Source organism: Myotis nattereri, assembly GCF_964212035.1.
Source record: "Myotis nattereri genome assembly, chromosome: 4".
Lineage (NCBI taxonomy): Eukaryota > Metazoa > Chordata > Mammalia > Chiroptera > Vespertilionidae > Myotis > Myotis nattereri.
Window position 1 is genome coordinate 88,217,293 of NC_138079.1, and position 14,956 is coordinate 88,232,248.

The 14,956-nt window shown below is 44.8% G+C and overlaps 1 protein-coding gene across 1 annotated transcript in view; it reads right to left on the reverse strand.

Annotated features, from left to right (window-relative positions):
• TMC5 (transmembrane channel like 5) overlaps positions 1-14,956 on the reverse strand; it is a 44,729-nt gene that overhangs the window by 16,824 nt on the left and 12,949 nt on the right. Inside the window, exons 4-10 of the mRNA XM_081089781.1 lie at positions 14,168-14,267; positions 12,389-12,476; positions 11,724-11,972; positions 9,629-9,780; positions 7,408-7,552; positions 6,386-6,541; positions 4,525-4,676 (exon numbers count right to left, since the gene is read on the reverse strand). Of these exons, the coding sequence (XP_080945907.1) occupies positions 4,525-4,676; positions 6,386-6,541; positions 7,408-7,552; positions 9,629-9,780; positions 11,724-11,972; positions 12,389-12,476; positions 14,168-14,267 (1,042 nt within the window). The remainder of the gene's footprint in view (positions 1-4,524; positions 4,677-6,385; positions 6,542-7,407; positions 7,553-9,628; positions 9,781-11,723; positions 11,973-12,388; positions 12,477-14,167; positions 14,268-14,956) is intronic.

Below are 14,956 nucleotides of genomic sequence, written 5' to 3' on the forward strand. Positions count from 1 at the left end.
TGAATAACAGGAGAGAAAATAACTATCATTACTGTCTATGGCCATCATTAGTGCTGTTCGCCAATATTTCCTTTTGGGCACAAAGTAGGATAGAAATTCTTGCCCCACTGTGGTTGACTGGGGCTACATAGCTAGTTCTGGCAAATGAGTTGTGAGCAAAAGTGATGTGTGTTACTTTATGTCACTTCTAGGCTGGAGCATTTAAAAGCCAGGGAGACCCTCCCCACTACCCACCCCAGGAACTTACTGTCTTCCCTCTGGAATGGCCATTAGCAATATTTGATGATTGTTGCTCTCTCAGCCTGGATCCCTGAATGACTGACATGAGCGATAAACCCTGCCAATCCACAAGGGGCATGTAGCATGAACAAGAAATAAACCTTTGTTTTTTTTAAGCCACTGAGATTTGGGTCACAGGAGATGTTTGTTATCACGGCATAACCTAATTTATTCTGATTGATACACCCTCTTTTGGTGCATCTCAAAATCTGATTTCACTTTTCATTATAATAGTAATCTATTCATTGGGTGCTACCATAGACAGTACACTGTGTTAAGCACTTTATTAAAGCATCCCTCTTAATCTGTACAACTCTATCATCAAGTAGATAGCATTTTATGCCTATCTTACCAATGAGGGAACTGAAGCTCAGAGAGATAACATAACTTGCCCAAGGTCACACAGCTTACTAGGGGCATGAAAAAGATTCAACCTGAGGACCATCTGATTTCACAGCCTCAGTTCTTAAACCCAGGTATTTAAGTCAACAACTGCTGGTTTTAAGATTGGTGGGCTAGGAATCATGTTTCACTAGACCAGTAGTTCTCCAAGTGTGGTCCCCAGACCATCGCCGCCACCACCACCACCACCACCATCATCATCATCATCATCATCATCATCATCATCATCATCTGTAAACTTGTTAGAAGGACAAGTGTTTAGGGTTTATCCCAGATGTATGGAATTTCTGAACTCTGGGAGCGGGGCCTAGCAATCCCTGCAGGTAATTCTGCTGCACAATGAAGGTTGAGAACCATTGTGCTAGATCCGTTGTGAAGGAAGGGAACTGGATCTGTCTTTTTAAATGCCAGATCCCCAACCTCCTGCCCATTGCCAAGCCCTACTATGACCTGCAATATCTTCTAGATTAATGCCTTAGTACACTGTGATATTGTGAGTTATAAGAAATACTTATTTGATCTTTGGCCCCGTTTCTGGCACAGAGCTTCTAAAAACCCTTTCTTGGAATTTTTTAAATGAGGAGAGCGATAAAAAGTGTCTTTTGTTTGGTAAGGAGGGGCTTTTGGTAATACCTAGAACAGTGATGGCGAACCTATGATACGTGTGTCAGAGGTGACACACGAACTCATTTTTTTGGTTGATTTTTCTTTGTTAAATGGCATTTAAATATATAAAATAAATATCATAAATATAAGTCTTTGTTTTACTATGGTTGCAAAGATTAAAAAATTTCTATATGTGACACGGCACTAGAGTTAAGTTAGGGTTTTTCAAAATGCTGACATGCCCAGCTCAAAAGGTTCGCCATCACTGGCCTAGAAGGTTGGAACTTTCAGTCTCACCTCCCTGACCTCTGGGGAGGGAAGAGGGGCTAGAAGTTGAATCAATGGCTAATGACCAATGAACTAATCAATTATGCCTATGTAGTGAAGTTCCATAAAATCCAAAGGATGGGGTTTGGGGAGCTTCTGAATTGGTGAACATGTGGAGTTGCTGGGAGAATGATGTGCCTGGGGAGGGCATGGACATTCCCAACCTTCCCCCATTCCTTGCCCTGTGCATTTCTTCCACTTGGCTGTTCATGAGTTAATAAACCAGTGATCGAGGAAGTAAATGTTTCTCTGAGTTGCTCTAGCAGAGTAATCTAATCTGATGCAGGGGGTGGGGTGGGAACCTCCAATCCATAGCTGATAAATCAGAACCACAGGTTACAACCTAGATTTGCAATTGGCATCTTGTAAGACTGTGTCCTCAGCCTGTGTAATATCCAGGTAGATAGTTCAGAATTGAGTTGAATTGTTGGACACCCAGCTGGTGTCAGAGAACCGCTTGGTGGTGTGGGGGGAAACCTTCATATATTGGAATTGGTGTCAGAACTTTATAAATACTGCAGTGTAGCTCCACATTAAACATGAAAACACACTCTTCTAAGCAAAGAAAAGTTTATCTTAGATAGAAAGATTGTGTATTTCTGAGCTTTCCCATCTTCTCTTCATGTAGAAGAGATGTTTAATGTTTTGTGAAACAATACAAATGGCTAATGTATATTAGGAGACAATTCACCTCTCTAGTGATCAGAAAATGAAAATGAAATTGTTACAGTTAAGCCCCTCTTGTACTGGGGAAATGGAACCAACTATGGTTAAGGGTAGTCTGGGAAACGGGGCAAGTTGATATTATTAGCTAGGGTACGGGGCAAGTTTATATTAGTAGCTGGAGCAACGGGGCAAAGTTGATTAATAATACCTTGGTAATGGGGCAGTATTGATTAATGTAACCCTGATAACTTTGTGTCTGTATCCCAGGTAACTTTGTGTGTGTTTAGCCAACCGTTTTGTAGTTTCTGTGTATAAAAGGCTGGCCTAGAACCAGGTTCGACGCTGTCGTAGGAGAGAACGCCTACGGCAGTCACTGGGCAGTTTCAGTAAATCCTCCCTTGCTGCTTAAGACCTTATTGGAGTCGGTGGTCTTACTCTCGCGAACGTTGGTCCACAACAAAATAGCAAAGGCATTGGATCAAAGTGGCATTCTGAGTATATATGTCTACTTACAACCTCTTCTTTTTATATTGTAAGAAGAGAAATTATTTTAGAGTCGGTCTTGGGATGGTCAACTCTCTAAGTACTTCCATGTTCTAACATATCGTTATTTTGCTTTGCTATTTGCATGTGGGTTTGAATGGGCCAAAGATTCTGTATTCTAACTAACCTCTTCCGGAGCCTACAGGTGTTGCTCTGAGATTTTCTGCTATCTAGTGTGGTCAAATACTCACCCAGCTGCTCTTCCTAAAACGTTAAGTAAATACCAGTGAGCAAAGAAGCCAGTGAAACTTATTATTAATGTATACACTAAAAAAAACCCCAACAGATTACTTAATGCCACTGAATTGTACACCTAAAATTATTGAAATGAAAAATTTTATGATATATACCACAATAAAAAGTCCTAAATATTTCTAACCAGGGAGAGGAGGCATCCAGTGGGGTGAGGTGGATAGAAGTGAGGGCTTGCTAAGACTTTTCTTCAGGAAAATAATACCTATATAGATTAATGGTAAATGCTGACCTAAAAAAGGTGTCAACAATTTTTTTCTATGAAGACCCAGATAGTACATATTTTTGGCTTTATGGCCATGCAGTCTGTGTTGCAGCAACTCAATTCTGCCATTGTAGCAGGAAAGCAGTGGCAGACAATATGTCAATAAGTGGACATTGTTGTGTTCCAATAAAACTTTATAAAAATGGAGGCTGGCCTGCAGGCTGTATTTGCCAACTCCTGATCCAAAACGCACGAGCGAGTGTGTGTGTGTGTGTGTGTGTGTGTGTGTGTGTGTGTGTGTGAATATCCTTGTTATAAATTGAGGGTAACAAAAATGTGTCAGTTCTGTAGGAAGTTAAACATGGATGTAAGTATAGATTTGCTATCTGCGGAAGGAGCATTCCAGGAAGAAGTAATGTCCAGGACAAAGGTCCAGATGTGGGTATATAGTTTGGCATGACTGTAAATACTTAGGTTTCCATGGGGATGGGGGCACACTGAGGAAGGGGGGAGTGTAGTAAATGACTTGGAGAGCTGGCCGGGAGCTTGACCTCAGAGGCCAGAAGACCAGGGCTCTGGAATTGATCAGTAAAGAAACTCAATCTGCACTGTGCAGCCCTATCGTCATAAACACCATCATAGCATAGAACTGGTCAGGGACCTAGCTAAGTAGCAGCAATAAGAACACAACTTGGGTAGTTTTATGCCTTATTTGCCAAAACGCTGGGGTCACCTCTAGCACATACAGTGCTTTTGTGGGAATCAAAATAAAGCATCACCATGTCCAGCCAATAAATTGCCAAAAGCCCTCCCTCCACCTTCATTTGGGTGGTTGAATTATCAGAATGTGCCTCTCCCTCCTGGCTGACGCAGTGGGTACCAGGGCTCACAGTCTGGCTCATGGACACACTGAATGATTTCAGTCCCCAGACAACGCCTCAGCCAGGAACCTGTGTGCTGTGTGCAGCCTGCCTACCTGTCCATCTTACACCTGAGACCGATGTTAATCCTTAGGCTGGTAGCAACTGGGAAAGATAAGTCATGATTTTGAGCAAAAGGCAGATGTAACTAAAAGCCTGTATTTTCTCTGGGCTCTTTGGATTTTATGGTTATTTACCCACACCATACAAACACACTATACTCTTGAATTTTTTTTCCTGGAAAACTGGAGCATAACTCGAGCATAAGTAGCTGCCACTCTACTTCCCTCCATGAAAACGGGGGCTGGTGACAGACACACCTACCGGATCAGGAGGACATAAACTTCCTGCCGCGGAACCTCAAAGTGCTCCACCAGCCCGAACATGGAGTAGAAGCGAGGCACCGCCAGGTTGATGCAGGACACCACGAAAGGCAGCAACAGCACGGCGCCGGGGTTCTGGTGGCTCTTCAGGAACTGCGGGGGTGGAGGGGGAGAATCAGATGCCAACTGTGCACTGGACCCCTCTCTGCCTCGCTCAGAAGATCCCTCACCATGGAAACCCCGGCAGTAGCTCCTCTGGGGTCAGCTATTAAGTTACTGGGTAGTGAGCACTTCCCTGTGGCAAGCATTCACTACCCCCGTGATGGCAGCCCCGCCGGTTAAGTCTGACTTAACTGAGACGCAGAGGAGTGGAGATGCTTGCCCAGTGTCACCCTGCTAGGAAGGGACAGATTTGAACCTGGGTTTATCTGACTCAGGAGCCTGACCTCAAAAAGTCATCCTGCAAGCCGGGTATGTGCCTTTGACCAGGAATAGAACCTGGGACCCTTTAGTGCATGGGCCAACCCTCTAACCACTTAGCAACATCAGCCAGGGCTCAGAAGTCTTCTTTATACCTACAGCTGCCCCGTCACAGCTTCCACCCCAGGCAATGCCAGGCCCCTGGGTGCTGTGACTCAACTTCCCCTCTTTCAGAGCACACCTTAATATAGTGAGTGGCAAACCTGGGATGCGTAATCCCACATCCATGTTCTTGTTGGCCTCTCCTTCAGTTATTCATCCATTTGTGGAGCATCTACTATGTACTAGGTATTAGGCCAGGTTTCTGGCTACAGTCTTTTTTGAAACAGATGCATAAACAGGTGTTTTTAATGCTGCGTGTGACAAGTGTACAGGGCAAGCCTGCAGATTACGAAGCACCTAACTCAGCCTAGTGAAGGCGGTGGTGGTGCGAGAAGAGGAAGTGACACCTATGCTGAGGTCCAGAGGAGGAAAAGGAGTTTATAAGATGAAGGGAAGTGAAGGGGCATGCAGAATGGACTGCAGGTTTCTCACCTAGAGATGAGGGAAAACATGGTGTATTCAGGGAACTATGGGCACACCATTTAATGTTGCTGGTGTGGGATATGGGTGGTTGTGGAGTATTGAGGCTAGAGATATGGGCAGGGGTCAGATCATAAAAGATCTAGCAACCATGCTACAGAGGATAGATTTTATATCGAGGGTAAAGGGAAGTCATTTAAAAAAGTGACCAACTTGCACCACAGTTCTAGAGCTCAGCAAACTGGCTACATCTAGGAAAAAGCTGAAACCTACAGAAAAACAGTAGTTTACCCAGGCCACAGAGCTAATTGATCTCAGAGTTCATATCATTTAAAAACAAAACAAAACAAAACTAACATTCCTTCATCACCCGCAGTACCAGGCACTGGGCAGACTCTCCACATAACTTTTCTCCAGTCCTGACCACACACCTACAAAGCCAGGTATGACCATTCCTACCTTACAGGTGAGGAGTCTGGGGCTCAGAAGGATTAAGTCACTTGCCAGAGTCCATCAGATCACAATACTTAGTGAGTGTCTACACTGTGCCAGGGGTTTTAGGAAGCAGCAGGGATATAATAATAAAGGAAGAAACCAGCCAAAGTTCCCATCTCTCCACTAGCCCAGAGCATCTCACGCTAAGTCGTGCACACACATCACCTGGGGACGTTGCTAAGATGTGATTCTGAGCCCATGGGCAACAGGAGGGACCTGAGATCCTGCATTTTTACACTGGTTTCCAACTGATGCCAATGGACCCAGTGTGAGCAGCAGGGTCTACTTCCCTCTCCCTTCCAGCATCCCACCCTTCACCTGGTTCTCTGTGCTCTGCACCTTGCTGCTTCTGGCGCTCTGGTTACCTCTAAGTTGTTCTCAGCCAGGTAGTAAACCGCTACACAGCAGGCAATGGCCACTCCGGTAGAGACAACCCAGGCCGCCAGGTGGACAGACAAGCGGGTCAGCTGCTGATTGAGCGTTAATTTGACGTTCTCCTGAAGGATTTCTGACAGGTTCTCCTATAAACACAAGGAAGTCACATTGGCCTGCAGGGTGAATAATCTTCACTCCCAGAGACACAAATCCCCCCCAGATCCACAGGAGAGAGACAGAGAAAGTTCATGATGAACAGGGATTATGGGAGACCCCATGGGAAAGATCTCAAATGGGCAAGAACTTCCATTACTGCATCAAATGCCGTTTTTAATCGTAGAGGAACAGATAGGACCAGTAGATTGGGGCTGTGATCCTAGGAAAGTACACTGAGGTCATGAAACCCTTGAAGAATAACAAGTTAACATCTGCAATCCTCTTGACACAGCCCCTTTGTTTATGCATTCTGCTTGCTCTATCTTTTTAATAAGTTTTTTTTTTAATAGACCAGGGTTTTTCAGCATTTGGGGCCAGGTAGTTCTGTGTGTGGCAGCTGTCCTGTCCATATCAGGATGTTTACCTGCATCTACACTAGATGCCAATAGCACCCCCACCCCTCCCAAATTGCATAACAACCAGAAAAGTGTCCAAATATTGCCATCTATTCCCTGAAGGGCAAACTCTCCTGGGTTGAAAACCGCTGGATAACATTTTAAACGTGGCGCTATGAGGTCAAGAAGTATTTACACTTAACATTTTGTAAGTTGCCCTCCAGTAAGCTTGTACCAATTCCAAAGCCACCGTGTCCTGTGAAAACGTCCAGCTCCCTACACCATCACAAGCACCGGGCACTGTGAATATTTTTTTCTGGGTTTTGGGGGGTGTTCCTTTTTTTTGCTAATATCATTGGCAATAAAAAAATAATTCCTTATTACTTTAAGAAAAGTTACAGACATACTGAAGGAGAGGAGACTGGCCGGGGAAGGTGTTGTCAAAAGCCAGCTTGCCTTACCCTTATCTCAGTGCTAAGATTCTTCTGTTTCAGCTTCACAGCTTTTTCGTGGGTGATGGTGAAGTCCCAGCAAAAAATAAGTTTAGCGATCCCTCTGGAGTAAATGTGGGGGTTAATGAAGTTATTCCGGAAATACCTGGCCATGCTAGGGAAAGCAGAAACCAGCATACCAAGGGTTATTAGGACAAGCACTGGGGGGAGGGGGACTGCATGGATTAAAATAAAAGAAAGTCCTATCTTTAACAGAGAACAATAATATGGAAGAGTTAGTTCCAAGTTCTTCTGGAACAGCGTGATCACAAACAACGGTTAGATGCTCTGGCTTTGGGATCTGACAGGCCGGACTTACAACCCTACACTGCCAGCTGGGGGATCTTAGTCATTTTAACTGCTCTAAGCCTCAGTTTCCATATCTGTAGAATGGGGATAATAATAGTACTCACCTCACAGAATTATTATGAGAGGTGTGTTAGTTTCCTATTGTTGCTGTAACATATTGTCCCAAACTTAGTGGCTTTAACCAACACAAATTAATTCTCTTACTGGAGATTAGAAAATGGATCTAAAATCCAAGTGTCAGCAGGGCTGTATTCCCTTTGGAGGTGCGAGTGGAGAATCCGTATCCGTGCCTTTTCCAGCTTCTAGAGCAGTGGTTCTCAACCTTCCTAATGCCGCAACCTTTTAATACAGTTCCTCATGTTGTGGTGACCCCCAATTTCATTGTTACAAATTGACATAATTAAAGCATAGTGATTAATCACAAAAATATGTAATTATATATGTGTTTTCCGATGGTCTTAGGTGACCCCTGTGAAAGGGCCATTCGACCCCCAAAGGGGTCACGACCCACAGGTTGAGAATCGCTGTCCTAGAGGCTGCCTGCATTCCTTGGCTCATAGAGTAACATCTGACACTCTCTCTCTAACCTTGACCCTCCTGCTTCCCCCTTCTAAGGACCCTGTGATTACATTGTCCCCATATGTATAATCCAGGGTGATCTTCCCATTTTAATACCCTTAATCACATCTGCCAAGTCCCTTTTGTCAGGTAAGGTAACATGCTCACAGGTTCTGGGGATTCGAAGGTGGACATCTTTGGGACGTGAGGGGCATTGTTCAGCGACCACAAGAATCTATGTAGTGCTGAGAGCAATAAGCACTCAATAAAGGCAGCTCTTACTATTGTGGGGGTGCTGAGAGGGCCCAGTGAAATCAGGCTTAGGATACATAAATGCTCAGTGACGTGGGCACCCCCTTTCCAGAATGTGCCACCATGAGTATTTTCGTAGTTTGATAGGACAAAAAAAAAAAAATCTCATTTTATTTTGAATTAATTTGCTGGCAATGAGGTTGTTATGGGCTGAATTGTATGCCCCCAAATTTCATATGTTGGGGTTCTAACACCCAGTACCTCAGACATGGACTATATTTAGAGGTGGGACCTTTACAGATGTAATTAAGTTAAAATGAGGTCATTAAGGCTGGGCCCTAATCCTTATAAGAAGAGAAAATTAGGGCTCAGACATGGCCAGAGGGAAGACCATGTGAGGACAGAGAGAGAAAACAGTCTACAGGCCAAGGATCGAGGCCTCAGAAAATACCAACCCTGCCAACACCTAGATCCTGGCCTTCCAGCCTCCAGAACTTGAGAAAATAGATTCCTGTTGCTTAAGCCACCCAAACCTGCAAACCAATACAGGGGTTGAACATCTGTACTTCCTCTTTAATACTTCCCATTTGCCAACTGTCCATCCATATCCTTCTGTCCATATAACTACTTGAGCTATTGCATCCTTATGTCCAGACTGACCAATTTCTTTTATTTATTTATTTTTCTTTGTTTTTTTTTTTAAATTTCTTTATTGATTAAGGTATTACATATGTGTCCTTATCATCCCATTACCCTATCACTCCCCCCTCCCCCACTCATACCCTCACCCCCCTGTTGTCTGTGTCCATGCATGCATACAAGTCCTTTGGTTGATCTCTTCCCCTTACCCCCACCCTCCCCTACCTTCCCTCTGAGGTTTGACAGTCTGATCGATGCTTCACACGGAAACCTCTAAATCTCTCCCTTCTCTCTGAACTTATATTTTATGCTGCAGAACAAGGAATGATCAGACAGATTACAGAGAAACTTTTTCCTGGGTAACTTTTGAGTCTCTTGAATTTTGCCTAAATCTAAAAAGAGCTTAGAATCAGGGAATGCGGACACTTTGTACCTGAATAGCAAACTGAAGAAGCAGATGATCAGACAGGCTGCGACTGTGAAGATGTAGGCCAGCTGCATGTTGTAAGATGCCCCACCGCTCCGATGCCGGATCGTGGAATTGGTGTAAAAGCCATAGTACATCACTGTGTCAGTAAAATAACCCTGGAAGGGACAATAAGCCCTAGGTCAGGTGGGTCTCTTGAGAAAACCATGAGTGACTGACTATTGACCTCTTTTGTCTTCTAAAAGCATGGACCAGTCCATTTTGATGTTTTGTTTGCAAGGAAAAGGAACCTCCAAGGCCACTGAGAAGCTAGACATTTTATCACTAAGCTTTTAGTTGGAAAGGACTCCCAGACCCGCATAGCTTTACAATAGAGGGACCCAGCTATTCCACCAGGACCCGGTGAGCAAGCGAAGCATGACTAAAGGCAGGCTGCACCTTGAAGTTCAGAGTGAAATGTCCTGATGTCTATAATCTACTGCGAAATGCCTCCTAAAATAGTAAGACAAATATGGCAAAATGTTAACAAATTTAAATTGACCTAGTGTGTATGTGGATGTTTATTATACTACTCTTTGTTTTTTGTATGTTTGAAATTTTTCATAATAAAAGGTTCCATATATACAAAAACACAAAATACACATAGTAATGAGAAAAAGAGTACACAATAATTCCATTTAAATGCATCTATCCCGAGAAAAATTTTTAAATCAAATTTGTCTTTAAAATAAAAAGACAAATGGAAGGACCTTATTTTGAACATTCCACGGCAAGAGTCAGCAAACCTTCTGTAAAGAGCTAGAGTCTAGCTCTCTTCTGTCTAGAGTCTATCAAGGGTGGGCAAACTTTTTGACTCGAGGGCCACAGTGGGTTCTTAAACTGGACCGGAGGGCCGGAACAAAAGCATGGATGGAGTGTTTGTGTGAACTAATATAAATCCAAAGTAAACATCATTACATAAAAGGGTACGGTCTTTTTTTTTTTTTTAGTTTTATTCATTTCAAACGGGCCGGATCCGGCCCGCGGGCCGTAGTTTGCCCACGGCTGCTCTAGCTGATAGACAGTAAATGTCGGACCACTATGACAGCACAGTAATATCTCTGCCGACAGCCGAAAAGCAGTGCAGATGTGTAAACAAAGGAGTGTGGCCATGTTCCGAAAGAACTTTGGTTATGGGCACAGAAATATGTATTTCATATCGTTTTCATGCTTCTCAAAAATGCTATTCTTCTTTGGATTTTTGTTCAAGCATTGAAAAATGGAGGAGCCAATCTTAGTTTGTAGGCAGTTCAAACAGAGATGGCGGCCAGGTCTGGCTCTCGGGCTGTAGTTTGTCCATCCCTGGTCTATAGACTCTCAAAGGCAGAAATCTCTCCTAGCAGGCGAGCTCACAAGGGAGGGGCGCTGTGCCTTGATAAAGCGCTGGGTAAATGAATCGTGGTTGCTATTGCATAGAAGAACATGGGCCTATATACATACCCAAGATACCTAGGAAAGCCAAACATGTTGCAAAACAAGACTCATAGCATCCTATCCTATTTTTATTTTTAAAAAGAATATCTGTCAACCTACCTACCTACCTACCTATCTACCTACCTATGCATGTATATCTCTATGTTGGTATAGTGAGAAAAACAGTGGTCAAAGATACCCTCTGAAGTGGGGAGTTAAACAAGGGATGAAGGGTAAAATGGATTTCTCTTAGTTTTTTCTCCTCTGTAGCAGAAATTTTCCAAAAGGAGCATTACAGTTTATAGAAAGAAAGAGAAAAAAGAAAATCTATGAACACCAACACGAGAAACCCACCACATATTAGGTGCAGAAAGCAGATCATAGGCAGTACATATGAATAATTGATCTTTTGTAAAAGAAGAGAAAAGGAGGCATATGCACAACATACGCTGTTGCTTCTGGAGACAGAAGGTCTCCTATGTTATGCATGTTTCTTTTTTGGGGGAAAAAGAAAAACATTATTTAAACACCCACTTTCCCCATCAGTGGCTCCCAGGAAAAAGTGAGAGGTCTGGCACAGTGACCAGCAAGGTGTGTCTCCGGGTTTCCCAAGGTGGTGAACTCTCAGTGGGGGAAACGGAGAACTTACCGCTCCCGTGAAAAATTCCAGGCCTGTGAATTGGAGAGCGTTGTTTCCGCCCGCGGTAAACTGAGGGATGGTGATGAAGCTGAAGGTCACAATGAATGAGAAAATGTTGAACTTCAGAAGCCATCTCAGAAAGTTGAAGTAGGACAGGACGCTGGTTCCAAACTTGCCTCCGATGATCTTGAGCGTCTTCTGCCACAGGCTGATGGAATTGAGCAGCTCCGACAGGATGTTCTTGCATCTCCGGTATGCCTGAGGTTAAGATGAGGCTTGACATTCCCTCAACAAGTATCTATTGAGCAGGTCCCACAATAGCAAAAACGGCCACCGTTTCTAGAGCGTTACAATGTGCCAGGCACCTCGTTAGACATTTGCAAATGTCATCTCATTTAATCTGCAGACCCATCCCCTAAAGGGAGTGCATTATTATTTTCCCAGATTTGTTGTTGAAGGTGACACTCACAGTGGCTACATTGCCCAAATAACCCAGACCTTTGCACACTCACCTGGTTTCCCCACACCTACACTGACCCATTTTTTATGGCCTCAGTAAAACAGCCCTGAAATTGGTTCTTCTTCCCCGTGGGTCCCCGTTTATCCCCACTCTCCCACCTCCCCATTTCACCCTCTCGTGCTCATATCTCTGACTGCAGTACAGGCGGACTTACCAGGGAAATGGAATTCAAACACTGAGTGCAGCAGTTGAGCTCAAAGATACGTCGGGACTGCTTACTTTTCTCTTTGTCAACCATTCTCCTGGGGGAACAGCAGAAGCAAGTGAGAGATGCAAGCGCTGTAATGCATTCAGTCCCCAAATGTTTACTGAGCACCTACTACATCCCAGGTGGAGATAAAGAGACCAATTAAAAAAAATAAAATCTATTACTATGACATTAAATCCCAAAACAAGTAAAGAGAGAGAGAGAGAGAGAGAGAGAGAGAGAGAGAGAGAGAGAGAATTTTCTTGCCTCATGGAGCTGACATCCTAGTTGGAAGAGAAAGAGAATAAGTGATAAATCCTATATAACAAAGAGCTAATATGCAAATGGTCATCACTCCTCACGCCTTCACGCCGTAACAGTTCAGACACTCAACACTGGGGAGAGAGGAATGGGGACCAGCCAGGCACAAATGAGCTCGCGAGAGAGGAATGGGGGCCAGCCAGGCTGCGGCCTGGGAGAGGGACAAGCCGCCTGCTCCATGGTCCCAGGTGCCAGAGGCTGCGCCTGCACCTGTGGCCCGGGAGAGGGACAAGCTGCCGCCCCATAGTCCCAGGCGCCAGTGCCTGCGGCTGTGGCCTGGGTGAAGCCACCCACCCATGGTCCCCTGCGGCTATGGCTGGCCTGGATGAAGCCGGCCCAGGTCCTGGGTGCCTGTGGCCAGCCAGAGGGAGGAATCCTGGGTCCCATGTGCAGGGCGAGGCAGAGGCAGTTAGGGGCAATAAGGCCAGCAGGGGAGCAGTTAGGGCTGATCAGGCAGGCAAGCAGAGGTGGTTAGGGGCGATCAGGCAGGCAGAGGGGTTAGGGGTGATCAGGCAGGCAGGCGAGTGGTTAGGAGACAGTGGTCCCAGGTTGTGAGAGGCAATCAGACATCCCCTGAGGGGTCCAGGCCAGGCTGAGGGACCCCCCCCCCTCTTGTGCACGAATTTCGTGCACTGGGCCTCTAGTATAATAATAAAGTGGGTAAACTACATGGCATGTTACAAGGTAATATGTATTATGGGGAAGAAAAAGGAAAACAGCAGGGTAAGGAGATGGGTAATGCTAGGGTGGGGACTGTGTTACAATTTGAAATAGCGTGACTTTTGAATAAAGTCTTGTAAGAGGGAAGGGGTTCATGATATGGATAAAGGACTGTCCCATGCATAGGGACACTCGAAGCCCCTAGGAGACCGAGGTGGCTGGACTTTTCTATTCAAGGATCCCATCCACATTGCAGTCAGTTGTCATGTCTCTTTAGAATCCTCGAGTCTGTAACAGTTTCGCAGACTTTCCTCATTTACGATGACCTTATAATTTTGACTAGTACTGGTTGGGTATTTTGTAGAAATATACTCCCTCCCTCGCAAATTGTGGTCTTCCTGACTTTTTTCTCTGGTTAGACTAGGGTTACAGGTTTCAAGAGAGAGTGCCACAGAGGGATATGTCCTTCTGATCACATGACTCATCTCTGAAGATGTCAACCTTGATCACTTGGCCGAGGTAGTGTTAGATGGATGTCATTTCTAGAAAGTTACTTTCCCTATTTCCACACACTACTCTTTGGATGCTGGCCAGTAGCACACACAGCCTCCTCTCTGGGCAACAAGAGATTATGTGGAATTTTCTGTAGGAAGATGGCCTCTTCTGTTGCATTTGTTTATTTCTTATCTTTCTGAGATGGGGCAAAAGTAGAAGCTCGAGATTGGCATAAAAATCTGGGAAAGAAGAAAAGCTTTTGATCCATACCGAAGCTTCCTTTTCTCTTCCATGGTCCTTGGCTGATTCCGGATGGCTTTAATTCTATCTCTAGATGTCATGGGTATCAGAGATGCGATTAACTTTTGTCCTGTGTAAGAAAATAGACAGAGTTTATTCTTTTTCCTTTAACAGAGTAATGACATTTTAAAATATGGTGCTGAAGTTAGAGCATTCTATATAATAAAAGGCTAATATGCAAATTGACCGAACCACAGAATGACTGGTTGCTATGACGCGCACTGACCACCAGGGGGAAGACACTCAATGCAGGAGCTGCCCCTGGTGGTCAGTGTACTCCCACAGGGGGAGCGCTGCTCAGCCAGAAGCTGGGCAGCGGTGGTGGTGGGAGCCTCTCCTGCCTCTGTGGCAGTGCTAAGGATGTCCGACTACCTAAGCCATCAGTTGGACATTCCCTGAGGGCTCATGGACTGTAAGAGGGTACAGGCCGGGCTGAGGGACTACCCTCCCCTTCACCTTCCCCCCATGCGTGAATTTCATGCAGCAGGCCTCTAGTATTTTTATAAGAGCACACAGAATGAAGAATGTATGGACTCAATGATCCCAAACGTCACAGATAAAAACAAGCGGACAGCAAGCATCTGTGTTGAACCTCAAAGCCAAAGAAAACGGTAGTGTGCATGCAATTCCAGTTCAATGCTTTCCTTTTCCATGGCAATAACATCTTGCACCTTAATGTCCCTGACTTTAATATTCCACATCACTTCTCTTGTCCCCCTGACTCCAGGCACCCTGGACTTGACCTTCTTGCAGTGCCTG